Source organism: Plectropomus leopardus, chromosome 11, assembly GCF_026936395.1.
Source record: "Plectropomus leopardus strain MGB_pleo_1.0 chromosome 11, ASM2693639v1, whole genome shotgun sequence".
In the NCBI taxonomy this organism is placed as follows: Eukaryota; Metazoa; Chordata; class Actinopteri; order Perciformes; family Serranidae; genus Plectropomus; species Plectropomus leopardus.
The window spans coordinates 31,020,097-31,047,556 of NC_142186.1; the positions used below are offsets into that span (position 1 = coordinate 31,020,097).

General features: G+C 39.8%; 1 protein-coding gene and 1 long non-coding RNA gene across 4 annotated transcripts in view; one reads left to right on the forward strand and one right to left on the reverse strand.

Moving 5' to 3' along the window:
* LOC148188310 (uncharacterized) overlaps positions 1-27,460 on the reverse strand; it is a 57,956-nt gene that overhangs the window by 15,161 nt on the left and 15,335 nt on the right. The gene's annotated exons all lie outside the window — the stretch shown is intronic.
* Positions 19,638-27,460, forward strand: part of ntrk1 (neurotrophic tyrosine kinase, receptor, type 1) — a 45,094-nt gene continuing 37,271 nt past the window's right edge. For 2 of the 3 annotated variants that reach the window (XM_042489213.2, XM_042489214.2), the window contains exon 1: positions 19,639-20,169. In XM_042489213.2, the coding sequence (XP_042345147.1) occupies positions 19,973-20,169 (197 nt within the window). In that variant the 5' untranslated portion in view covers positions 19,639-19,972. Of the gene's footprint in view, positions 20,170-27,460 lie in introns of all 3 variants that reach the window. The other variant, XM_088084613.1, reaches the window with a different exon arrangement.

The following is a 27,460-nucleotide window of genomic DNA, read 5'->3' on the forward strand; positions in this document are numbered from 1 at the left end:
AAAAAAAACAACTCCAAGTTATCACAAAACAATTTTACAACTGCATGAGGTGGTATTTCAGGTGATTGAAAAAGCTGTATTTCACAAAACTGCAATTGAAACACTTTTTCTGCTTTTATAGGTCACATGCACTTGTTGGTAGGAACTGGCTCCCTTGGGCATGATGCAGCAGGCGCTACAAGAGGTGAAAAAAATAAACCTGCTTATGTTTTGAACATCCATCGCCATACCTCTTGGAGTGTTATCGCAAAACATCACAAAATGAAAACAAAGTCATCCCGCAGTGGTGTTTTAACAACATTTCTGAAATATCCCTTTAGTTTTGCGCAAATCTGTATTGGAAACTCACATATTAACATGCACTTGCAGGTCAAGTGAAGAGGTGCAAATATCATGCTATATGCTGACAAACACACACACACACACACACACACACACACACACACACACACTCACACACAGGTGGCTGGTCCCTTGTGCTTCGCTCTGCAGGGTTCTGCGTGACTTGGAAAGAGCTGCACTGACTCCTCCTGGTGCTGCTAACAGCTGATCTGACATTCAGATCACAGAGCTGCAGTCGATCCTGCCAAGTCGACACCCAGCGGTCGCGCTGGCAGCTTTTTGTTCTCAAACAACAAGTGACAGAATGAAATACAGGGAATGTGTTGATTTTATTGCAGTACAATCAAAGAAGTTGTGTACTGCTTTGTACTCACTGTTACTGTTGTTAAATTGATGAATTGCACAAAAAACAATACATTTTTTAGGGACAGCATTAAGTTAAAAGGCACTCTAAAGAAAAGCAAATCACCATCCAGACACAATTATTCAGTACAAACAGAATACTTCAGTTAGGATGCAGTTTCTCATCAATCAGCAGCACTGTAGAAGCAAAGTGCACTTAAGAAATGTTGCAACAAAAGATGCTAACGGACCATATTTCTTTCTTTTTAACCCAGTGCAGCTTATTTTGTTTTGCTTGCTGATGTGTACAACATATCACCAACTGAAACCAGCAGATCAAAACCTGGAAATGGACTTATTAATGATATTATACTTTTGAATATATCTCCACAAAAGATCACAACAGGATGCAATTCTATGTGAACTGAACCTCAGACATGATGGTGACATTCACTATAAATGTTCTTTGACAGTCAGGAGCGACATCCAAACATACTCAGTTTAAACTCCTGTGATAAAGGGACTTTATATATAATAGAGGGACTGTATCACTACAGCGATTCTGCAGATCTTGATATATTGCAAGACAAACGTATACAATAAATCACAATATCTGTAACTGAAGAGGTAGAAATACCCTTAAAAACACACAAATAAGGAATAATATAATTATTCACTGCATCGTGATGTCTGTTTTACAGAATTTTGACAACCACGTTGAAGCAATGTACACAAAATGTATGAAGCTTTAGGGCTACGCCCGACTCAGTATTATGCCAGTCAAATCAGATTTGGCTGTTTAAACCAAATATTTTACGATTTGTTTTTCACTTTCATTCAAAGAATTAGTCAATAAGTTAACAGTGGATCAGCAGTGTGCAACAACCATTTACGCTAGATATAAAAAAAAGCCAGATTGTCGTATTAAGTTTCTGTGAGCTGTAAATTCACCACTTCCCAGCACAAGAGAGAAGATAATGATTTCTTAGAGCCACACAAGCTCCCCCCCTCTGTGCTGCTGCAGCTTGTCCACAGCAGCTTGCACCAAGGAGTAGTGTGGAAGTCAAGAGCGCTCACTCCACAGCAAAATCTGGGGACCAAAACATCCCCAGAAGCACACTGCACATTGAGACTATGGCACGACAAATCGGACTATGGTGGTGCGCCATAGTCTTGGTTATCATTGGGAAACACTGTTGCGTATTGCGATATAACCTAAAAATATTGTAATATTAATTTGAAGCCATATCGCCCAGCCCTATTAGGCAGTGTTTTGTACACTGTAAAACTTCATCTGACTTCCCATCGGCATGAGGGTGAGTACATCATGACTGAATTTTCATTTTTGGGTGAACTATCCCTTTAAGTTGGTCTAATATGTGACAGTAACTACGAAATCGCTCTGTTTATTTTATGCTGTTGCAGCTTTTACATGCTGACTGAACAGCTGTTTCCTGGTATACGTGGTTCACCTAGAAAGTCTAACAAGACTCCGTTAAAGCTTTTTTTCTGTTGACTCAAATCGTTGTGTTAACAGTGAAAGTAGTGAGTCAGAGTAATACTGAAATCATTAGGATGAAAATGTTGAAAATACTTTCTTAGAAAAACACATTTTTACAGGACATATCAGACACATCACCCATTACTGGGCTTCTACCTCTTTAAAGTCTATATACAGTAACTCAGAGATGCTGTCAATCACCTCGGAGGGCTGGTTGTTTTTCCCCCATCTGTTGTACCTCTGCGCTCCATGTTATGTTGTATTTGTACTTTACTTTCCACTAATAACCCATGGCATCACAGAATGTGAACGGTACGTGATTATAATGTTCCCGCTACATTTCACTGGATTATTGACTTTTCCCAGAGCTGCAGAGAGCATGTTCCATAAACCTCTTTATCATGAATTGACCTCAATGTTATACATGTATGAGTCACAAAATGATAACAGCACAAACAAATTCTGGCTGTTCTGGGAAGTTTTTGTATGTGTGTGTTTGGTGAGAGGATGGTCACAAAAATAACTACGACGGATGAATCATCACGTGTGTGCATGCGTGTGTTCTTGCTGTCATGCACGTGTTTTCTTGCACTAGTGAAAAAAACATACAAACAGATCTTAATCTAAGTAATAAAGACAGTTCTGTATAGTTTACTTTGTCATCTCTTAGCAGCAATATTGTCTCACAGCATTGGGTTGAACTGCAGTGCCTGAGATGAATAGAGGGGCTTATGGCCGTGTATTGTGAATAAAGTGGCACTTTACTCTCATTTTTCAATTAGGATAATGGAGAGCAGCTCTTTATAAACATGGATATGAGCTGGAGACGTGGAGGTAGGAGGAGACGGAGCGAGAGAGCAACAGACAAACAAACTGAAGACAAACTTCTGCATTCTGGTATCTTATATTCTTTGTTTTATTTGTGCATTTAGCATGCACTTATTGTGGATTTTCTCTTTGTCTGTGATAAATCAGTTTTAATGGTGGGACAGCACAACCAAGCGTCCTAGAAATTACGTTTGTATGATACTAAAGCACTTTCTTAATTACTTTGTTGCGACAGCGTAATCGCTTGGATTATGTGTCGGAGACAACACTGCACAGGTGTCACAGGAAGATGGTTGGGTTGGATGGCGGTCATACAAAGTGCAAAACCTAAACATCAGAACCCGTGTTTGCATCCAGACTCCTGGCTTAGGTTTAGCCAACAAACTAACTCTGGTTAGGTTCAGGGAAAAATTGTGATTTTTGTTATATTATTTAAAAAAAAATATAAAAACAATGCTATAGTCATTATGATTGGATACTGTATTGCAGGATTGCCTGTTGCAGATTTCCACTGACTTCCAAAACAACTTACATAACTGTCCTCAAAACCACGTTACCATTCTACGATCGCTGTTTTAAACATGTGCTTATGGTCCTGAAATACTTGTAGTTCCAAAACTACATGTTTGGGATTAGGCAACAAAACTACATGGTTATGTTTGGGAAGACATTTTACTCATGTGGGTTTTGTTATGTGTGGTGTGGTCACTTTCAATGTGCCTGACGTTCTGCTTGCGCTGTCTTTTTACAAGATAAATAACCAAACATATTCAAAAAGCGCTCCTAACGGATAGTCCAGCTCCAAAAATCTACTCATGGCTATTACTGTTACTGCTACTACTGCTATTAAAAGTCAACATTGACTTCAGGATGTGAACACTGGTCTCCTGGGTGAAAGTCCTGTGTTTGTTTGACCCATCTATCACCTCTGCCACCCACCCTTTATGTTCGTCTCTCATATTTTTACAACATTACACAGACCTTATCGCTTAATGCTTAAACAGCATTTAACAGAACTGCACCCTGAAAATTTGTAATTTTTTTCATTTTGATATTGAAGGGATGAAATTTTGGGAATTTGGTTTATTATTTTTATTATTATTATTTTAAAGGAAATCTGGCACATATAATTTCAAAATACAAAACAAATATCTTTCTTGCATGAGGATGTTGTATGACGCAAAGCATGGTGATCAATGTCTTTTCGCAGTGGAGAACATCATTTTTTGATGCAGGAGGACATAAAATCGGGTTAAAACTCATTTTGTTTGTGGCTTTTATGGGGAAAGGAGTAAAAACTCAAAACACTGAGATGAACCTGTGCTGTGTGTGGTTTGCTAACATGAGGGGCGGCTGTGGCTGAACGAGCAGAACGGGTCATCCTCTAATCCAAAGGTCAGTGGTTCGATTCCCGGCTCTTCCAGGGAACATGTTGTAGTATCCTTGCGCAAGATACTAATTGCCCCCGATGCCGCGTAATCGGAGTGTGAGTGTGTGTAAATGATTACTGAGTAGTAGCTGGCACCTTGTAATGGTCGCTTCGGTCACCAGTGTGTGAATGTGTGTGTGAATGGGTGAATGTGACAATGTAGTGTAAAAGCACTTCGAGCGGTCAATAAGACTAGCGCTAGTTTTACAGTACATTTCATTTATGACATTACAGCATATTTCTGTGTTTTTGAACTCAGAAAGCACATGCTGTACGCTCATTGAATACTTTTTCACTCTCAATCCATTTAATAGACGCATGTCTAGTTGTGGCCTGCCAGGTCTCCTGCTCTGAGCTGTTATGGAGACTATTAAGGTGAGAATGAAACGATCGACAGTGAAGGCTAACTGCTTTCTATGCAGGACTACTGTATAGCATAAGAAAAGGGGAAGAACACAGGGTGCTGCTGAGGAAAGGTATAAAGTCAGAGATGTCGTCGTTTCTTTTTCTGCCCAGCTCCTTTTGTATAAGGAGGTCGTTTATGAACTGCTGTCACTCAATGTGCAGAACACTGCATGTGTTCAAGTGCTCAGGCAGCGCTGATGGAGACAGGAAAGGCTGGTGAAGATTAAACCATAAAGAAAAGATTCAAGCCACGTCCAGCAAGTCCTTCAAATGAAACTACAAAATATGCCATTTATAGCAGTCCTCCTGAACAAGGCATGGAAGCATTTTATGATCTGGTCGTTATTAAAAGAAACCGATGTTGTTTATTAGTAAGAAAGGGAAATCATACGGCGCTCTCTAAGTTTAAAGTCTTGTGTTTTTTTTTTATCTGTACAACCACTCTGACCTCCTCTTTCTGTGGACTTTTTGGCCTTATTATATCCTCAGACAATTCCCCTTAGCCGCTACAGTGGTCTTTGTCACTTCAATAAAATATAATTTTTCTAAGGACAGACTTTCCATAAAACCAAATTATTTGTTGCTATTTGGTACAGTGCTGCAACGTAAAAATGACTCCAACTAATCCAATGAATAAGTTGAGATGCTTTACAACAAAGCAGCAAAGATCTCCTTTTGTCTACTTGAAGCAGCTAACTTAAATTTTGATTATGAATTTGAATCATTCAAAAGAATGAAAGTGATGCAGAAAAGATGTTTAAAATACGACATTTATATTTGTCTCATGGATTAATTTGAGGATGGTTGCAGTCTTCTCATCATTCCACACTGATGTTTTTGTCTGCCGCCAATTTTTGTCTCAAAAGTGGACGCTTTAGTCATATGCTGTTTCAGTTGTACTTAATCACATTTCGGTATTATAGATTTACCCTTTTCGCAATGTAAGACAAGCAAAAACATATTTTCCTAATTAATTATCTGTTTGTTTCTTTACTTTTTTTTGTTTCTACTCACGTTTCTGTCAGCACGGACGCCAACATATGTGTATATAATTTATTACATACACACATTCACATGCATCCTATCAACGTTTATAAAGTGACTTATATAAGCTGACTTTGTCAGCTGGAGGTGGAAGGGATGGCGAATGGCGATTCACCAGGGAAAGACACCGGCCAGGCTGCAGACGACTGCTCAAGACCAACTAACCACAAAAACTGTTGTGATTTAGTGAGTCAGTTGCTGTGTTTCCAGCAGCTTTTAAGCACCAAATTTGGGTGTTTAATAGTGACCTGTTTTTGTGTTTTCAGAGGCTTTCTAGGCACCAAATGTGGGTGGATTTTACTAAGAAGAGCATGGATTGTGCCCCTGAAACCAGCCGTTTTTGAGCAAAACTATGATCTTTTTCTAACCATAACCAAGTGGTTTTTGTTACTAAACCTAACCACACATTAACCACAGCACTGATGAAATGTAAAGTTTCAATGTGTCCAGCTACATAACAACCTGCAAAAGAAACATATCCATTTATAGCAGAAACGTACAATGCCAACATTTTTTTGTGGCTTTTAGGTTTTGTGTACACTAATTATAAACTGCATGTGTGCTGCGCAAGAACAGAAATCTTGAACAACCAGAATCAAGCAGGGAAAAGCTTACCAAATGGTCACCTGAGTTTTTTTTGTGATGTAATAAAAAATGGGTTTTATTTTGTTGAGAAGAAAAAAAAAAGGAGACAAAGAAAGCAGGAGGAAAAGACAACGGACAAAACAGGGACAGCAGCAACAGAGACGGACAGATGGAAGAAGACAGAGAGAAAGAGAGGAGAGACGTTGTTGTCGTTCGTTTGCTCCAGAGCTAAATGCTGCTGTCTCGCCCACCAGCTCCCACCACAGCTCCTCGGGTTTCTGCTCATCTGCATGAGCCTCTCGGAGGCCTCTGGTGTCCACAGCCCGGCTACTAATGAGGGGCTGAGACGCACCGATCCGGTTACACACACACGCACACACACACACACACACACACACAAAACACACACACTACCCTAGCCTACTCCAACCCATTGATTCTGGGTTTACCCCTGTGATACACACACACGCACATTTCCAAGCAAAGATTCGCACACAGAGGCATTATATATGCCGGACAATAATGTCCCGAAATAAGTTAAAAAAAGAGATTTAGGCATTCATCAGCACGTGCACATGCACACATTCAGACTCTTCTGAATTCATGCATGCTCATCCAGAAACAAATCCACACACACACACACACACACACACACACACACACACACACACACACACACACACTAGTCTGGGCATTACTGGCTCAGTATTGATGATCCAGTTGCAGATGCAAATGGAAAATAAGATGGGGAAGGGCTGGGTGATGTAAATTTGAAAAAAAAAAAAAAAAATAGAAGAAGTGAAGAATTTGAGACGGCTACACCCAACACCGTTGTTTTGCTTGGTGGTGTATCGATCAGGGAGGAGAGGATTTTGTCTGACGAGGGGTTTGGGGCTGTGATGTCCAGATCTGGAGATAAAGACACTGTAGCATATGACGGCTTACACAGTGTCTCCTCTCTGTATCTTGTTCCATCAGCTTGTACTGAACGCCAATGCATCTGATATAAGACAGAGGACATGTGCTCTGCTAGAGCTCTTCAGATAAACGTATGGCGTTAACACGATCAGGGCGAGGTCTTTGATTTTGGTTTTCTCGAGCCGGACATTCATGCTGAAATCTCACTGTGGGTGCCTTAGTTGACTGTTGGCCCGCTTATATTTTAGACTATTTTCAAAATGAAATCATCATTTTAAAGTAACATCCAGGTTTAAATGAAAATACAGTTGCTGTAGTACTGGGTTACATTACTAAATCTATCAGCATTATTTACCAGTGACAATGGTGGCGAAACTGTTCATGCCCAATTTTTAAAGATTTTCGCTGTGGTCTTATAAACACATCTTGTGAAGATCTCCATGATGAAATTATAAAAAGAAATCCATTCAAATGTGAGAAATTGCTCAGAACTTGGAAAAAGTTTTGCTGTTGCCAACTTTTGTTGGTTTCTGAGCTTGTCAAGTGTCAAATTATTAATTAAGTTAATAAGTACATGAAAAACGAAGTATAATATGAAATACACAAAGTACAATCCTGTATTATGTGTAATAAGTTGAGGAGCATTAGGCACAAAGAACTTGATTACCTTAAATGTACTCTTATTTTGAAAATTCAAAAATTGAAAGTGCTTAAAGATTCAAATTCAACTTTAAAGATTATTTATTTTCCCCAAGGGAAGCCTGTCTTGGACAAAAAGGCTGCTGTTTAAAAACACAGTGAAGAAACAGATGCAGAAGTGCAGAGGAGTGCATTCAAATATATACATCACTGCCCCTTTACTTTGCACCCTCCGTATTCGCTATGTTTAGGAGATTCACTAATAGAGGGATAAAAGAGCTTTTATAACTATTCAGGTACCTCCTCCTGTGAAATAAAAGCTCAGTTCCTTAATTCAATGTGGAATTTTTACCCCCATCGTCAGAAAATGAAGTATAAAAAGATGACTTTCATATTTCATTGAAGTAAATCCTGTTTATTTGGAATCGGATGCACTTTATCTCTGGTTAAATGAGAAGGTTACAGACAATATGGCAGCACTTATGGCAGCATTTTTGTGATAATAGAAACATTTCACAAAAGAGGAAAAAATGATCATATTCAAGATATAAGTGCACATTATTCAGCAGTGCTGCAGGCTTTTTCAAAGCAGCTACAATTAAAAAGGAAAAAAAAACTTCCAAAACTAACAGGGCTGTTACTTTGGAATAAAAAACTCATGAGTGTAAAGAAACAGCAAACTCCACCACCTCTTGATCCAACCAAGGCTCCACTTCCCTTATGAAAACTGAGAGGACATGCATTAAAACCAAGAAGAAAAAAGGGGTACTCCACTGATTTAGTTTTGCACTTTCAAGAAGTTGGTTCATATAAAGTAGGTTATAAAAACAGAATTATCAAAAGCAGAAGAGGTTAAAATGTTCTACAGTACAAAGTATGATTTCAACTCCAAACTCGCTGGATCCTTGACAATGTCAGGGTCATTTTCGATCGCATCACATGACCTTCATCAATAGATGAAGCTGACCCATTGTTACAACATTGTCATTGTTCATATTTGAATTATATTGATATTTGAAAAGAAGTTCTTCAAAGAAATATTTCACTGCTGGAAAGATGGTCTTTTCATAAAACGACTCCGTCTTTGAGTAGAAAAATACAAATACCTTTGAAACTGGTGCTAAGTGACCAGAGAAAACACAGAAAAAGGTCTATGGCATTTCAGCCTGGTTTTTGTTCCAAAGTCGTCAAATACCACTGCTTGTGCAGTGATTTTGGCATAATATCCAGACATCAAAAGCCACCTTTTGTGGCTGTATGATAACGTCACCAGGCAGAGTGTGGCCAGACAGAAACTGTCACGTCCATATGATATGCAGCTGGAGGGCGTCAGGTTGAAACGCTGATGGTAATGACGTGATATAAGGAGCACGATGGACCGTGTAGAGCGAGAGAGTGGGAGGGGCGGTTGATAAATCCAACAAACCCCAGACTTTCATGTGAGAGTCCAGTGTTCGCTTCCCATCTGAAATTTTTTTTCTACACCTTACCATGTGTCTCTCTTGCCTAAACGTAACCATGCATGCCAGCAGGTCCTTTTGTTGCTTTTTGGTTGCCATGAGCTGTTGTTGTCAGAACATAACCGAGCACAGCGTTATCCCAGCGTGTGCTTTGTTGACATCACGGTAACAGCATCCTGGAACGTCAACAGCAGACACAGAAGGATACCTAGAGCGTAATATGTAGATGCAGAAGTCCACTGCAAAGCATCACTATGTGACAACTTGTGCATTCACTTTTACTTAAGTGGTAGAAAAACTACAACTTACAGAATGTACTGTACTGCAACGGACCAATAAATGCTTCAGCTGGTCGATGAAATGCAAACTCGTCCATTTGACACAATGGCAGCCGGCTGGTAACAAACAATCTGGTATTCATCAACAGTTAGATAAAACACGTTTATGAAAACATTTAAGGCGAGAAATAGGCAATGAAGTAAAAGAATCTTGTTTCATATTTGATCAGTGCTGCTGAGTTTTACTGATTGATGTCTGTTTTTTAAGCCTCCGTTTTCATTCAGCACTGTTTAGATGGAGGGAAGTTTACCACCGTTCATACTTCACACACACTACCCGCATTTTTATAATACAACACTGGCTGAAAATCCTCTAAGTATCTCTTTCAGTGCTTAGAAAACGGACATTTGAACAATCTTGTGACAACTGGGCAAACTCCATCTGCTGAAGAAGATCATGTGATATGATTGTAGCCTCCAGAACATCTGCTAAATGGACACTGAGAAAATATTTTGAAAAAATATTTGGAAATATGTTAGACAGTTTACACTCAACAAAGTCTGTGATCGAGCACTTAAAAGAGTCAGTGGTTTGTCTTTGATATTCATAGTTGATGTTGGTCTTTTTTTTTAAATACAATGAAAGGATCAACATATGTAACACGAGCCATCATATCAGTCTTCTGTACACACGAGTCAATGTACAGCGAGCAAACGTCAGCCAGAAGCAACAAAGCCAACATACAAACATGGCAGCTGCATGCATTTACCACTTAAAGTGTAAAAGCCTTTCCTTGTACTTGGTCCAAAAGAGCTTTTACTCACCAGCTGATTCTCTTGTTACTCTCTCTCTCTCTCTCTCTCTCTCTCTCTCTCTCTCTGTCCCCCAATCTCTCTCTCTCTCCGATGCTGGGCATAAATATGAAATTGATTGATTATTGTTTAAGGGTCTGACAGAAGTGCAGCCTCTCTCAGGCTCTTCTTCTCTGCACGTTTAACCCCCCACATGTGCTCCAGCTGCTCAGATGTGCTGTAGACATGTTCCATATAAACCCACAGAACAATCGATTTCGACTGCCACAAAAGTATTTCTATTTTTTAAAAATTATTATTATGATAGGATGAAAGGGAATTCATTGATAGCTTTCTCCAGATTTCCAGGAGGTGTTCCAAACAAAGATATTATTGATCTTTTTTTTTTTTAATCGAACAATCTTTTATAGTTAGTTGTCAAAAGCGTGAAATGTTATTTTGAATTCCTTATTCAAAAAGCTCTTGACTATGTTTACATGCACAAAATATTCAAGTTTTTGTCCTTATTTAAAAAAAGACAATATTCCTGTTAGCTGTTTACATAGCTAATGAAAATAAATATTTCACTAATAATCCCGTTTACATGCAGTCGTACATACTCAGGTTTCATGTCCCAACACGCCGTTTGTCATGTCAAAATATAGAAAAGTAGAACGTCTGGAGCCACTTGTGCCATTTTGCAACAAAAATAGGATTTCTTTTTTGCCATGCAAACACAGCTTTATTTTTCATTTATTCATCCACCATCTTGAAAAGGTGGGCATTGCAATATTTGCGCATATCCAAAAACCTATAAATATTGAAGTCTTTGATAATGTTTAAGGGTAGGTGTGTTTCTCGCTCTGACCTGAAATACGGGCTTTTTTTAAACATGCATCTCTACCACACAGCCTTGCAAACACTGGATTTATGAACAACTCATCCATGACAACACACAGAGCTGACAGGCCAGAGGCCGTGTGTCGCAATCTGTAGTAAAAACCCCAATTAAAACGCATGTTCTCAATGTGCTGTATACATGTCCAAAAAAACACCCCATAAGCCTGAATAATAACGGCGTATCCCACAACTTAACAAATGCATCATTTGAAAGGACTAACTCACAATATCTAAACAATATGCTCTTTACAAGACCTGTTTCAAATTCAGAATATTATCATAATCGCAATAAAAGTGGAATATTAGTGTGCATGTAAACGTAGACGCGGTTATCTTAACTTGGTTCCTTCTTGATATTTACCCGTCAAACAAGCTAAATCAAGATATGTTTTCCTTTAAAATGAAGAAAATAGAAGAAATCAAAAGTTTAAGTTTAGCTTTTGTAGAGTAGTGTTGTCAAAAACAACAATTTATTCATACCTGTAACGATCAGTGCAGAATGAGGCACGCATGCTGATTCACACTGAAAAAAGTCAAACACGGACTGAAACTTCTACACTTTTCAAACTCTATGCACATATGCACATTTTTTCGCTGTCTGCACAGCCCTGCAACACGTAAAACAGAGATATTTGGAATCCAGACAGTGAGTCTGCCTTTGCTTCATTGTAAGATTTGTCTGACTTTTGCACCAGAAAAGAAGACAAACACACACACTCTTTTTAAGGCATAGCTCATCCCATGCCTACCAAAAAAAACCTAATATCATTGCCACATGCATTGCATTCTTTCTTTAAAAAAGTTGCTGTGAATTCAGGCATTTTACACTGTGGAGTGAATCACAAAAAAGCCCGCAAAACACTGGCGATACTAGCGATTGTATTAATGAAGGTTACCAAGTGCAATGATGTGGCTCACTGATGTGTTTTTAATACTTTGTGGACAACAGTGGAGCTCTATAGCACAAAGAAATAAGTTAGATCAGGTTTTGTTTTCATGGGATTTGTTTTCTTATCCTTTTATCTCATGAGACTATGCACTGTGTGTGTGTGTGTGTGTGTGTGTGTGTGTGTCTGTGTGTGTGTGTGTCTGTGTGTCTGTGTGTGTGTGTCAGAGAGATACTGAAAGGAAGTTAGGGACACATGGAGGAGATATGGCTGGTAACATGGTCAAGTCTATAACACAGGAAGCAACAGCGACCGTGTCTGTTCCCTCTGTGTGGAGTCCTAACCAGCGTATTTATCTTGGACATGACAGGGGGAGATTGATTCAAAAGCCAAGTGTCGCAATTAACCCCTTCTATGACCATCAATCACTATAATGCATAAAAACAGTAATCTAATTAAAAACCTAGTGAGAAATGAGGCCATCATTATCTGTCGAATGTGCATGATGTGAGGTTGAAAATTGTTACATGGCTCGTAGGAAATGAGATTGTCTGTAAATTAAATGTGTGGAATGAAATAGAGAGAAGGATGCACAGAAATCAGCACCATTTGGTTAACTTTAAGTCACTTTCAATAGGCTGCAGCTCTTAGAAATCAGGAGACAAAGGACAGAATGCAATCATGCTGCAGAAATACATTCTCCAATATGTTGTGTAACTAAAACATAAAAGGTTGAAAAAATCTCAGTCACTGTATACAAAGCAGAAAACATCTTACTTCAGAGTTATTTATCAGCGTGTAAGAATAGGCTGGTGCATATCTCATTGAACACTCTTCATATCACGTCTCATATTCATCTATTGTTTCCAACAGGCATATTTCAATGGGTGTTTTATTCAAGTTGTCAACTTTAAAAAGTTAAAAAAGGACCTCCGGAGGACGCTGATTGATGTGTGTGAACGGTGCATGTAGATTACTTGATTGGTTATTGTTTTATCAGGACTTATTGTGTTTCCCACCTAATTGTGGATTTATGATGGAGACTACTTATAGCAAATGATTGCAGGTTGTTTGCGGTTTATAAAGTTTTTCAGAAAATGAATATAAATTAATTTAAGAGAGTAAAACATTCTAACTAAGGTGACGTCACTGTCGGAAAATAATGTTGATAATGTGTACTAGATCGTAAAGGTTTAGCAGATGTTTACATTTTACAGGAGATGGGGTATGAAATGTCTGCAGTTGACTCTCCGCATAACTCTTTATCTAACAAAAATTTCTGCTTTTAAACCCATATTTGTTTGCAGTGTCCCTTAAGAAATAAAAAACAAAATCAGTGCAGTCTCTTAGGTCATCGCTCTCTGGCTCGCTGCACACAAAACTACTGGAATCTAAGACAGGCCACACACCACTACAAAAACCACTACAAACACACACAGCTCCTTCATTATATAAAAGAACTGATCAATTGATCAATCCACCAGTAAAGAGTTGCCCTATCGTAAAACACTCATCTTTGCAGCTTCTTAACAGAAGAGTAATGTCTGAGGAGAAATAATAAATTACATTAAGATTTTTTAATTTGCTCTTAACTCATATTTCTAAGGATTCTATTGGATGTGCCAGCTTTAGATTAAGGCTGGAGATACACTTGCTGTTAACTACACATACGTGTCGCATGACCGATTCTTCACGTCCCCTGCACCGGTTAACGCGATGCAGGCGCGAGATGCAGTATGCATATGAACAGCAGGGGCACTGCAGAGGAGAAGCGGGGTAGTGTAGCAAAGATGTGAAAGTACTGGTGTTGCTTTTCATCATCAATCTCTCGCACCAGCAGCACAAGAGACGCACTCCCGATTGTCTCGACGGGCTTGATTTAGAGGCCTTGTTGCCGCTGTCACCTTTTGTGCCTGATCTCATGATGGTAACCAGTGGACTTCAGTGTTGTCTGCGTTGTGTTGTAATGGAAAAGCCAAAACCATGGATATCTTTGGAGGCGGTCTCTGTTTATGTCTGACAGCAAGAGGTAAAAACCAAAATCCTCTGTCAATTATGTTAGCACACCTCGAGCCCCTACACAAAATTAAGTGACACAGGAATATGTTAGGATATTGTACAGCAAGTTTAGGCTGAAAAAAGAACTTATAAACATAGTTTAACAGCGCTAACACCAACGTTACAGCGAGAGTAATGATGCTTACCTCCCGCGGAGTACAACAGCAAAAGGGGAGAGTTACGGCGGGAGACACCCCTCTATAGGAGGAGTACCCCTAAAGGTGAACGTAGGGGAACAGAAACTGAGTATCAAACGTTCCACATAATGACTACGGAGGTCTAAGCATGTCAGGTAATAACAACAGAAACAAATTTTGTGTAATTATAATACTTAATATTACTGCTGTATAAATGACCCTGTTACATGTGTACGGCCTGAGCTCTTTCATGTGCCCTCCAGTAACACGTGGTGTGTATATTTTATTTACAAAAATACTTATGGCGCAGCCAGACGCCAACACAAGATTAAACAGCATAAGTATATGTCGGGCCTTGGGTGGAACAGGCACACTGGGGCAAACCTGCTGCTAGTTTCAGGATATTTTCACATGAATTCACAAAATAAGATGACACTTCTATCAAAAATGATTTACATATAAATAGGCTAATTTTCCATTTAATACAGGCAACTTCATAATTTTTTTAAGGTTTTGACACATCATTAGACTAAAAATAATATACTAATAGCATGATGACATCATCAAACTTTAACACTATATTTTTTTACCCCAGCCTCCCAATGTTGGACCCAAGTCAGCACTAGTGCTCCCAGGTAAAATATTTTCCAGCTATACAGCCTTAGTTGCGCTTATTGGAGATTACACGCATATTCACACAAAGGAGCACATGCAAAGTCTTAGTTTTGAGGGGAAAGGGCACGATTACCAATTTTGTGGGTTGTAAAGAAAAGGCAAAAACAATTAGTAGTATAACAAATTGCTGTTGGCAGGGAGTAAAAAGATAAGTAATAGAATTACTTTTTTACAGTGTAACGAGTGATACATTTTTACAGTAAGGCCTTGTATATCTAAAATCAATGTATGTGGAGTAAACTACCAATAACATTAGCTGAACATGACATAACTACAGAATACTCAGATCATTTACATTGCAACCTGCTTACGTCTCTTCTGCATATGTTGGTTTTTGAGTGGTTGCATTGTTAATTACACATCTCAGTGAATGTTTCCCATTGAGTTTTTCACCTTTTAACTGGTCTGCCTGAGCTCTCAAGCAATTCCCCTGCGAATAGGCGCTTTGTCCCTCCACAATATTTGCTGAGCTCAGACCAAGAAAAAGGGGGCGTAAAAAGCAAGAGTAATTAAGCCACCAGATAATCCTGACGACAGCAGCAAAAATGGCTATTCAGCTTATGGCCAGTAATTGTGGTCGGGACACTATGACCTTACTCATGTGCAGAGTGACTAAGAGGGATGGGGGTGGGGCACAGTATTTGTCCCATGGGAGGAAACCCGTGTGCGCTCATGTTAAGAACATATATATGCATGATGGACAGTTAATGTTACAGGTTACAGGATTAGAGGCACTGACAGTAACGTTATGTACAGTTCACCTGCGAGCATGGCCTCACTTCACTGATACACTCACATAGTTGTATAATGTGCTAAAAAAATATTGTTTAAATTCTTTTAGCAAAAAGGTCATAAATTTAGTTTCCCCGATACTCCAGTACAAGAACCAGGACCAGACGTCCTATAAAAGTGGTTAAGATAAGTCGGCCTGTTGTCTCATATCACAAATTTCTAAATAGGTGCAAAGCAGATTCATCCAGATATTAACTGTCTTCGTCTTAAAGCCTCGTTTCAGTGTCAAGGCTTAAAACTAAAGGTGCTGCACGGTGCATGCCTGTCTGGAAACATGGACAATTGGAAACTGCAATGTACAAGTTGAAGGAGCTGGCTGGATCATATTTACCCGGATGCGTACCGTGTATGACTTCATGTGTAAAAAATAAATGATTGATTAACTGCTGCAAGTATACTTTGGCTGCTAGGTCACTTTTAGATTGGAGACAAACCGACAAGTGCCTTCATATGGACCTATTTTCACACAATCTGACATGACGCAGATGCTGCGTTATTTTTTTTAAGAAACCCTTTATAATGACTACAAAGAAGCTCTCGCTTAAACTGCAGATGGTGTACTTAATATAGTTAGCTTACATTAGTAAATCGGTAATATTAATCACATGCAATCAAACAAAATTATACAGCAAATTGTGATATCTCGATCTTCTGTTCTTTTCCAGTTTTCCTGTACTCAAACACATGCTTACCTCCTAGAATTTTTAAGAATAAGGCTGTTAGTAAGAATGCAAAAAATCACCAAAAAAACATAATCTGGTGTTTCTATCTATTCCTTTAGTCTTCGGGATGAATTTTTCAGGGTGATACAGAGTCACCCAGCAATCAAGGGTTACTATCTAAAATCAAGAGTTCTTGTACCTTTTTTAAAATCCCTATATGGACATCCTTAAATGTGCGAGTGCTACAGATAGCCTGAGCACTTTTGTAACGTCATCCACAGTTCCTGTAAATCGTGTTACTTTAGATAATAACTTCGGTAAATCTTGGGTCATGAACCTTTTTTTTTTGCTGATTTAATTTTTCTTAATCAAGCTTTGTCTTTTAAGTACTTCCCATTTTCTCCACCATCTGTCTCCACTTGACCTTCTCTGTGCTTTTCACCACCTTTCATTTCCCTATTCATTCATTTCCCACGCTTTTATCAGGCCCCAAGGTCACGAGACAATACTTTTGTTCTTGTCAACTCTTACTAAACTCCCATATTTCTATTCATTTATTCTGCATCAGTGGTATGATCACACGTTTTTCTGTAATGCTTTTTTTCTATCTAACTCCCACCTCCACTAATGCCGTTTTCATGTTTTTTCCTTTTCACTGGGATCTTCTTTAGTTGATGACAGGTCAGATGTTGGAAACATGCTGGTTCAACAACCGATGACCGGCTTTGGTTCTTCTCTTCTTCTGGATCCTCCATGGTGAATTTGCCTGCTGCTTCTTCCACTGGAGCTTTTTAGCAACCTCATAACAGCCAGTTCATCGTTTCCACCTCCATGATGGTCTGCTTGGGTCTGTGTATATTACCATGCACCCATGTCCACAAGGCTCTGCACGGTGCTCTTCGCGGACGTCTGTGTGCTGCTGTTACTCTGTGATTGCCAACACATTGTGGTCATGCCAGCTGCTGAAATGCGGCGTAGTTAGTTCAAAGTTGGATATGTGAGAGACATTCACTCGAGACCCAGCAGCACATTTTTAGTTTCACCTGACATTGGCAAGAGAAGGACCGTGAGCTCAACTCTGAGCCCTCCTCCTGTTGGAGGCTGACGCAGACCCTCCACTGAACTATGAATAGATTTGAGGCCTATTGAGTACAGCATCAATGCCAGTTTTTCTGTCTTATGTTCTCCTACTGTTTTCAGCTATGCAAATGTGAAGATTTGATATATCTTTGGTTTTAGGGAAAAAAAAACAAGCACTTTGGATTGATAAATCTGAAAACCAGTAAAGTTTTCAAAATCTGATGTGTTTCATTTAAATTTTCATGAACGGTGTAAAATTTTGCAGGGAGGTTGAGTTGCTGTTGAATTAAGAAATGCAGCAGACTGATTAACAAGCTTAATTGGATTTTTCCCTTCTGCTCTAGAGAGTTTTACTAAATCATAATCAAAAACTAGCCAACTGATGCTTTTGTCTGTCTTTGTCAGTAAATTAACCCTAGCCTTACAAGTCCCAGTGGTCCCTTAGGGAGCTACCTGGTGTTGAAATCGATGACAAAGTTTTTTCATCCCAAATTTCACTTTATTTGGAAATGTGTTTCATTACAGAAGCTTAAGACAAAGTCTAATTCCACTTTCACTGTAACTTTAAAAAGCTACTCCACTGACTTAGCATTCAGGACTCCAGAACAGTTTTTTTTCTTCTAAAGTACGACATTTGATACAGCAAAACCAGAGATTATCAGAGCAACCCAGTACCCGTACTACCATACTATGTAGTATGCCAGAAAAAAATGTAGTATGTCCCAATACCAAGGCTGGGCTGGTAAAAACTAAAATTACAATACCAGTGCCAATACCAGTACCTTTTAAGAGATTCCTCTACCAATACAGATCCAATACCTAGCCCTATCCAATACATGCGTCAAAAGCAGTTTTCCAAAAAACACCATGATTTCCTACTGTATCTGGTCATGTTTTGCATTATGAAAGCCAGGATGCTTTTGTGGCTATTGTGATCCACAATCCTCTGCACTGCAAAAGATACATCACATCATCTGATCACAGATCGATGACAGCTCACTGATACCTCACTAAAGCTGCAATGATGGATAACAGCATATTCAAATGTATATACTACACTTTTGAGACTTGTGTATATTTATTATTTGGCGCTAAGACTGCGATAGATATATGAGGGTCAAAGTTTAAGGCACAATGTAATAATGAAGCAGTACGTCCCGATTGCATGGTTACTCCATGCGAAAGTATGTGTACTTTATAAAAGCAGCTGCAGTATGTACAGAAAATAAAAAGCAAAAGTTCAGTCAGATGTCTGTTATGTTAGCAGCAGGCCAAATTTCATAAAAAAAAGATGTTTTCTACAGCAAAGTATCAGAGAGAGTATTTGTCAATCAAAAAAACTTCTTAAAAATCAGACAAAGTGCGCCGCCTATGAGCTCTTTCAGATCCCAATAAGTGAAACACAAATTGTGTGCAAAGCAACAAACTCAGAGACCTATGCTTTCATTTCCTATTATTAAACCCTGCTGGGAGTTCACACTGCTGAAAAACATCTCATTGCAGAAAGCAAGTCTCCCCACCCCTCCCACTTTCCCACAGCCATTAAATTCATCACTGACCTCCTAAGTCTCAACATTCACAAACCGTCCAACAATCACTTCTCCCAGGACGGAGAGATCCACCCATCCATACAGCAGGATGTTGCGAGAGTGCTGCTGCATGCATCCAGGCACCCAAGAGCCCTGACTTCTTGGCTCTGTTTGCACCTTGAGCTGCTGGCAGGACAGCAGACCTCTCACCCTGAGAGAGGGACAGATGAGATCTCCATCACCATATCCCATCTCTTCCTCTCATCATCATCAACACCCCCCAACCCCTCCTTCTCCCCCCAACCCCTCCTTCTTCCCCCTCTGGCTTGCCGAGGTGTCTGGTGACTCTGGCCCCTGTTCTCTTGCCCCTCCCTTCATCGTGGAGGAGAGGAAGGGAGAGGGAGAAAGAGAGAGGCTGCAGCCCACTACCACCATGTCCCCAGAGGCCCCTTGCCTGCCTGCTTGCCTGCCTGCCCCTCCTGCTGCTCAGTACAGCTGTGTCTCAGCACCAGACCCTGACCAGCTGGGATCTCAACCCTGCCAGAGCACCACAAGAAGAAGAGCCACTGTGTGTAAAAAGCTCCTCACCTCTCTCCGCTGACTCTTCATTAGGTGAAGCACACCGACACTGACTCCAACTAGAGCAGCCAAACCTCTTCGCTGGTGCTGAGAAGATCCTCTTTTCAAGCATGGCTGTGGCGCCCCGGGCCCTGGCACTTGCCCTGCTCCTGGTGCTCGCCCTGTTCAGCCTGGCACCCGCGCCCACCTTGGGAGGCTGCCCGTCCGCTTGCCGGTGCTTTTTCACCATGCTGCAGTGCCTGGAGCCCAATGGCATCACCAGCATCCCGGCACTGGCGCCGCAAGAGAGCGAGAATGTGACAGAGATGTGAGTATGATGTGTCACCTGCTCTGCATGTGCCGCTAAATCAGCATGACTTCATTAGATGCCTTCATGTTGGTGGTTTGCCAAGTTTGATTTACTCTCTGTTCAGTTTATCACTCTGGGTTGGTGCTGAATTTGTTTGGAGCGTTTGGCAGAGTTTTGATTTTAATAGGACCACTTCAAACTAGTTTCATATCGGATCTGGAGTTCCAGGCGATATTTGCTAATAAATTCTGGGTTTCAGTTTATTTTGTTAATCTAGTCCAGGTGTTAAAAAAATCACAGAAACCACTGGTTAGGTTTTCTGATTGAGTAATAGAAAAGCAAAAGTCTATCAATGACGCTGAAATATGAAAATAGCTTTAACCACATGCCAAAAATATACAAGTCGCTGCTAGATGTTCTTCACATTAGCCAAAAAAACAATGGCAATTTACTCAGTGGATGGTAGATTTTTATCCACCAGTCACAGTGACAGGTGGATAAAAAAGTTAATTTTCCAAACCTGGACCGTATGCAGCAGTTACACCGACTGTATCACTCAAGCTTCTCTGCATGCTGATAGCTGAAAAGTTTCAAATTGAAGAGCAGTTGTATCTTTTCATTTCTTTCCCGCCATGAATTCGTCACATTATTTGCTCCGTTGTCATACCATGCTGAGAGTTTGTTTTCAGCAATTTGTTTGTCCAGTTGTGTTTCGCAAAATATAATGATGTCTCACCAAAGTACAGCGAAGTATTGGGGAGTATTTGTTGAGGTCCTCAAAATCAGTATGTGAAATGCAAATGGTCTCTGCGAGGCTTTATTTCTAATTATTTGATGTAGTCAGATTTGGCTCTGTTCAGAGTAAAGAGAGTTTTTTTCTCTGTGACTGCCAAATCCAGACGCTGTTTTTATTATTGCTGTTTGAGATTTATTACCTTGGCAGTAATTTTGTCACTTTGGTCACTGGAAATCAATTATGGATTGCTCCTAACAATAACTGGCACAGAGTGACGGGAACTGAAGTCTTGTTATCCATCGTGCCTCAAAGTGTGGCCTCGATTCTCCGAAGTATCTGAGCACTATTGACTCTTGTAGTATTGTGGAAAATATCAAGATCTGAGTTCAAGATTTCCTCTTTTATATAAACTTATTCAAAACGCAGTGCATGAGAACACTTTTAGTGTCCAATAAAATGAAAAATGTGTCCTTGTAAAGATACGTTTTTATAGTATGTGAAGATCAATAAGATCTTTGACTTTAGTTTGACTTTTCCTTCTATTTTCTGCTGTGTGGTTATTCTGTCTCAACAAAACCTGCTTTAAAGCCTGGGTCTTCAACAGGGGAGTCCAGGGCTCAGAGTTACTGCAGGGGGTCCGCCAAATTATTGTTTGGTAATTTAAGTCTGTAAGCTTTTATTCATGTTTTTGGGTCTGGTTTTGTAAATTGTGCCTTAACACATTACTACAGAACTTTTCAAATTTCTAAGGTTGTAAATTTGAAATAGATTAAATTGATGATAGGCTAACTGTTACCGATGAATCCTTGCACAATAATGTGAGCAAGAAGAAATTAGCTAACATTAACATGTTACTGAATTAGCTGTTCGAGCGTATGAACTTACTTGTGAGCCACAATGGACTGTTTCGTACCTTTGCCTGCAAGACTCTCTAAAATACCGTCCATGTCAGAAACAAACATGATGTATATGTTAAATATATTAAACTGCTAATAAGTATTATTTTAATGGCTAAGTATTGTGTGCATAATAAAAGAATATGTTTATATGTTGCACTTTAGGATTCTCTACACATTATTGTAGATCCAGTTTAATACGCAACTCAATTTTAAACAACAAATGAAGCAGGTGGTCCCTGCTCCATCTCTCTATTAGCGAGAACCCTGATTTAAAGGCATTTTATCACCACACCTCAAATATTTAAACTTAATTTACAACAGTTTTTGTTTTTAAAGCCTCTGAACACTTGATAACAGATATTAGATTCCCTGCAAAATATTAAATATCCATAACCAAATAAGCACTTGTCAATGTTTAAGGTTTTTTGAGCTCCTTTTTATATGTAATTTATTAAGAGTTTACACACAAAAGCTCAGCTTCATCAGGATGGTGTGGTTTGATTATGCTCCTAAAATGTTGGTAAAATCCCCTTTTTCCAACTCATCTGGAGATACTAAGTTTTTATTATAACACAGTTCCAGTTCTTTGACTTCAAATTAAAGTACAAGTTACAAGTGTGCCATGTTCTGAAGGTCAACAAATCATTACTTTGTGTACAGATTACATGTTCTTATTCGTGGTGGAGACCCATATGCTGTAATCTGAGACACACATGGCTGGAGAAAGTATTTTTCAATTTTTGAGGCTTGAATGAAAATTCCAGTTCTGATGAAAGATCTGCTGACCTGCGCTTACTGAGGTTGTTCTGACCTAATTCATGTTTCTTGAGGTTCAGCTGGTGGTCAGTAGATGAAAAGATGGCTGGCTGATGGTCACTTGATGCTGTAGTTTGATGTAGGGTTGGGCAATATGTCGATATTATAGGGATACCGTGATACGAGATTAGAAATCGTCCAGGACCGTTGAAGTGGATGATTAGTGCGGCAGTCTGAGGGGACCTGGCCTGGGAAGCAGAGGGTCACTGGTACAAGTCCCTATCTGGACCAAATATTGAGTGTGCACTGGCAGCTGGAGAGGTGCCAGCTCACCCCATGGACATTGCTGGGGTGCTCTTGAGCAAAGCACCAAATCCCAAAACTGCGCCAGGGGCGCCATATTATGGCTAAGGGGTATGCAAAAGTCACATTTTACCTAACAACTGTCTTGTGTTGACTGAAAAATGTATCAAATTACCTTTTTTTTCATTAAATCAAATAAAAATTGAATATCTGAATATCGTTAGTGTTATGCAGTGTTTCCTGGCAGTGGTAGTTTTTTGTGTGTGCCCCTTTGTATTATTCTGGTATCATTCTGTGTCCATTCTCTAAATTCTGAAGTTTTTTCGTGGGTACATGAATGCAGTGCAGGCAGAGCTCTTTGTGACATTATTGTTAGCAGTTCTTTGTGGAGTTTGACTAGTGGGTTAGATAACTGATCAGTTGATCCCATCAGAGCTGATCAGATCTATGGATGACAGGAGCAGCAGCTACAGAAGCGAGTGAAATCTTTTTTTTTTAGACGCAGCACAGTGAGTGGTTTCACTTTCATAGCGCCTGACAATCTGCTACTCCGTCTATGCCCAGAGTATGCTCTCCGCTCCAAAAGTGTGATGCAACAAATAACTAAACATTATATATTTTCCACCAGTGCACCTACTGAACTATGCAGCACCAAAAATAGAAAATCAATATATGCGACGCCAGATGTTGATAATGTGGCAGGCTGCCACAAATAAATGAATGTGTAGGAAAACTTGTGTCTTTTCCTGGTTTTAAATGCTGCTTTACAGTAAAGTGATGTATTTTTTTTTTACTTATCAGACTGTTCTGGCTGTTCTATTGTTTGCCTTTACCCACTTAGACATTACATCTACAATTCTGATGATTATTTATCAAATTGTCTTTTGTAAGTATTTTGTGAAATTACGAAGTCATCTTTTCAGTATGAAGGTATTTGGTCATGAATATTGTGATCCTTGACTTTCATCATATTGCGAGGGTTAAGTACCAAGACCTATATACAACCTGTGCCTACCGGACTAAATTATATTGCAGATTTCGGCACCTCATATCAGTGCAAAGTTGTACAAGTAATGAGACAGAGAGCAAGCAGGGAAGAGCCAGCATGTGTTTGCGTTGGTGACGGTGATGGTGAGGCGGCAGCATGCAGAGCAGAGAGTATGGCGTTTAGTGGCAATACAGCGTGTGAACAGTTTAGGCTGTCTGTGTCTACAACTCCTCAAGACCTGAGCCAAACTCCTGTGTCTTGCTAGTCACCTGCTGATGAAAGTGAAGGGGGTTAGCATTGTTCTCATTGTATCGACAGTCTAAGCCTCTCTAAACAGATTATAGAGAAATGTCTGTCTGCTGTGTCTCTCCTGAGTTAGTGAGGCAATGACAGCTCCCAAATCATAATGTATCAGTGTTTCCTCTACACTCATTTAGGAGTGGCGGCCCGCCACTCCTAAATCCTACCCGCCGCTCCTTCAAATGTCGGTTTTTTTTGGTTGTTTTTTTTTTTTTAAATTGCAAATACACCACCGCCGCATCACAGCACAGTCCTGCACTGCGTTGGGTGTCGCGAGTGCTGAGGCAGATAACTATCTTGCTCCGTATCTACTCTTTGGGGTAGATAGCACCGCCCCCTCCCACCCCCCAACAGAACTAACTGGTGCCGACGTTAATTAGCTGCTCGCATCCAGGCATCAGGTCGGAGAGTCAGAGGAGTGTCGGCTTGAAAATAGCGTGCAACTTACCGGAGAAAAGGTAGACTTGTTAGCTTAAGAAAACTTATAATAGATTTTATTAGTTAAATAAACATTCGCAAAATATTGATGGCCAGCTAAGGTTACGTAGCTTAAGTTAATTGGGCCCGGTGCCAACTCAACTCAGTGTCGCTAACGTGAGTAAACTAATTGATAGCATTAAGCGATATACACGCCATGATGTATTTTTACATTCAGCCTTTAAAAAGCGATTTTCATGCCAACCATTCAATAAAAAGGGGCATTATGCTGGGCATAAAACTAAAATCTGCAGTCAAGTGTCATTTGTTTACGCCGCCACGGCTCCCCGGAGAGCCTGCCCCCGCTGCTGAAAAAAATCCTAGAGGAAACACTGTGTATTATGCTGTTAGTAGTCCTATAACTGTTATTTAGTGTTTGGTTTTGGTTTCTTATATATTTAAGTATTCTTTAAATTTTTTTTTATTTTCAAGTTCAAATTTACCTTTGCAATTTAAAAAAGCTGTTCTTTGGCATCATGAACTGTTTTGTGCTTTATTATTTCAAAAGTATCAATTCAGGCATTGTTTAGGCACTGGTACCGTTTTAAATGTATCGTTTCAGCACTGGTTTCGCAAAAAAACCCACAAACTATACCACCTATATGTAACCCAACATATTGCCCATTACTAGTTTGATGTTGGTAGTTGCTTCCAGCCATGTATGTCTCACTTTTGATTGTCACATATTTATGGGCAAGTAATCCCTGGAGGGAATGCTATTTGAATAAAATTCTTCCAAGTTTTTGCTACAATGAACTGAGACTTCTCACTCAGCGGCAGCGGCAGATGACTGTTATTTCACATTGGCTTTTTAAAACTTTGTATGAAAAAGGAAGCAGAAACTGACCACCTGTGATTTAAAGACGGCTGCTGTATTATTATGCAACCCACCATCAGCTCAAGCATGGAAAACTAAATGTCACTCTCTGCACCACCACGCTGTTCTCTCTTTGTTCCTGTCCCCAGATCTGAGCAATTAGCACTTGTTAAGAAGGAACTACATTTGTGAAATGCTATTTCGGTGGAGCAAGTCAATTTAGCACCGCTGTCTTCCTCTATTCACCTATACCCCACCACCCTCCTCTTTCCCTCCCACTCTCTCTCTTTTCCCCTTCTCTCTCTTATCTCAGAGGTATTTCCTTGTACCTGCAGTTAAACATGTTCGAAGAGCTCGGGGTGAGGCTTGACATTCTCTCTCAACCGTTCGATCGATAAGTGAGCGGGTCTTTCTCTGGCTGTTTACCGCGGCACTCTACATGCCAGCAAACAACAACACTTCGGCGTACTGGCAGTGCAAGGGAATACAGCCAATACGCGGAACAAACAACGGGCCATTAACTGTGGAACAGGGGCCAAAATTCATCATACGCTGAGTTATAAATTCAATTTTGTGAATTGCCAGTCAATGCCTCCACCCGGGAACAATACATGATATACAGCCCACTTGGCTCAATCCAATAAGTAAGGGCGATGGGTGATCCTGGGCCCACCTGCCCTGTAATCACATTATTGCCGTGCGGGTCAATCAGACATGAATAAAAAGGTTTGTGTGTTGCAGCCGACAAACAGAGAACTGGGAGGTTGAAACAATGTCGCTTGCTGATGGCTGTCATCAACTGGAAATTACTGCAGGTATTTTGGGGCAAAATCGCTGCACACTATAACAGCATGAAAAAAAAAATCGGCATTCAGTTGGCTTGTATGTAAAAACAGCTGTCCCCGTGGATTATTTACATACACTATCAATCCATCCATGCTATTTTCTTCTTCTACTACACAGCAGGAAATGCTTCCATTTGAACAGTAAGATGTTTCACAGAAAATCTTTATTCTGATTAAGTAACAATTCTTACGGTAACCAAAACTAGCAGCAAACAGTTGATGCTTTTCCCCAACAACAGGACAATCAGAAACCATTAAAAATGCCGTATAGTCCTAATATGTCTGTTGTGTCTCAACAAAATGTTCTTTAAAAGCATTTTTGGCTGGACTGCTGCATGTGGGGCCAGCACCATAAATGTTGGTCGGAGTGAGCGATGACGTCAGTGTTTCCCCACTGGCCGTTGCTCTTTCAAAATGAACAGGCGCTGACAATCATGAGTTATTGTAGCCTATTTCATTTTCTATAACCCGTGCAGCTTGATAGCATGGTGGAATTAGCACGCTAGCTAACTAACCAGCCGCATACGAACTTCACAACTTCACGTACATCCACACACTCTAGTCACAGCGTATGAACTACATTGCTATCGTCAAATGAGTGACAGCTTTGGCACATTATTTGTAATGTTAGCCTAAAAGCATAGTGGAATAGGCAAGCTAGCTAGCTAACTAGCCAACTGCAGTTAAAATGGCAGTTTGGGGCAAATATGTATTTACATAAATATTTTTGGTCTGACTGCAACAGCAGTGTGAGTGCTTTAGATGCAAAAGTCCTTGCCAAATCAGTCCCACCACTTCCTGTATCAGATTAAAAGTCCTGATTTCAAATCAAAAGCTCTGTAACGTTTCATACAAGATCAAGCCACGCGATTTGACCCAGTCTTGTTATGTAATGTTTCCACTAAAAACTTGTGTCCAGGCTGCCTTAACATGTCAAGGAGACTCAATTTGAGAAAACAAGTTGAGGTAATTTTGGTAATAATTTATTTTGTCTTCTCAAATTCAGTCCGGTTAATATTTTCAGGCAGTCGAGACATCACCTTTTTTAAGTTAAAACTATTTATATTTACAGTGAGCGCAAACTGGACCGTTCATCCTTCCTGTTGGAATATTCGGTATGTAATGTTAAATTATTAGTACCACACTCGTGGAGCAGCAGCGCAAAGCACAATGAGAGTAAATCTTAAC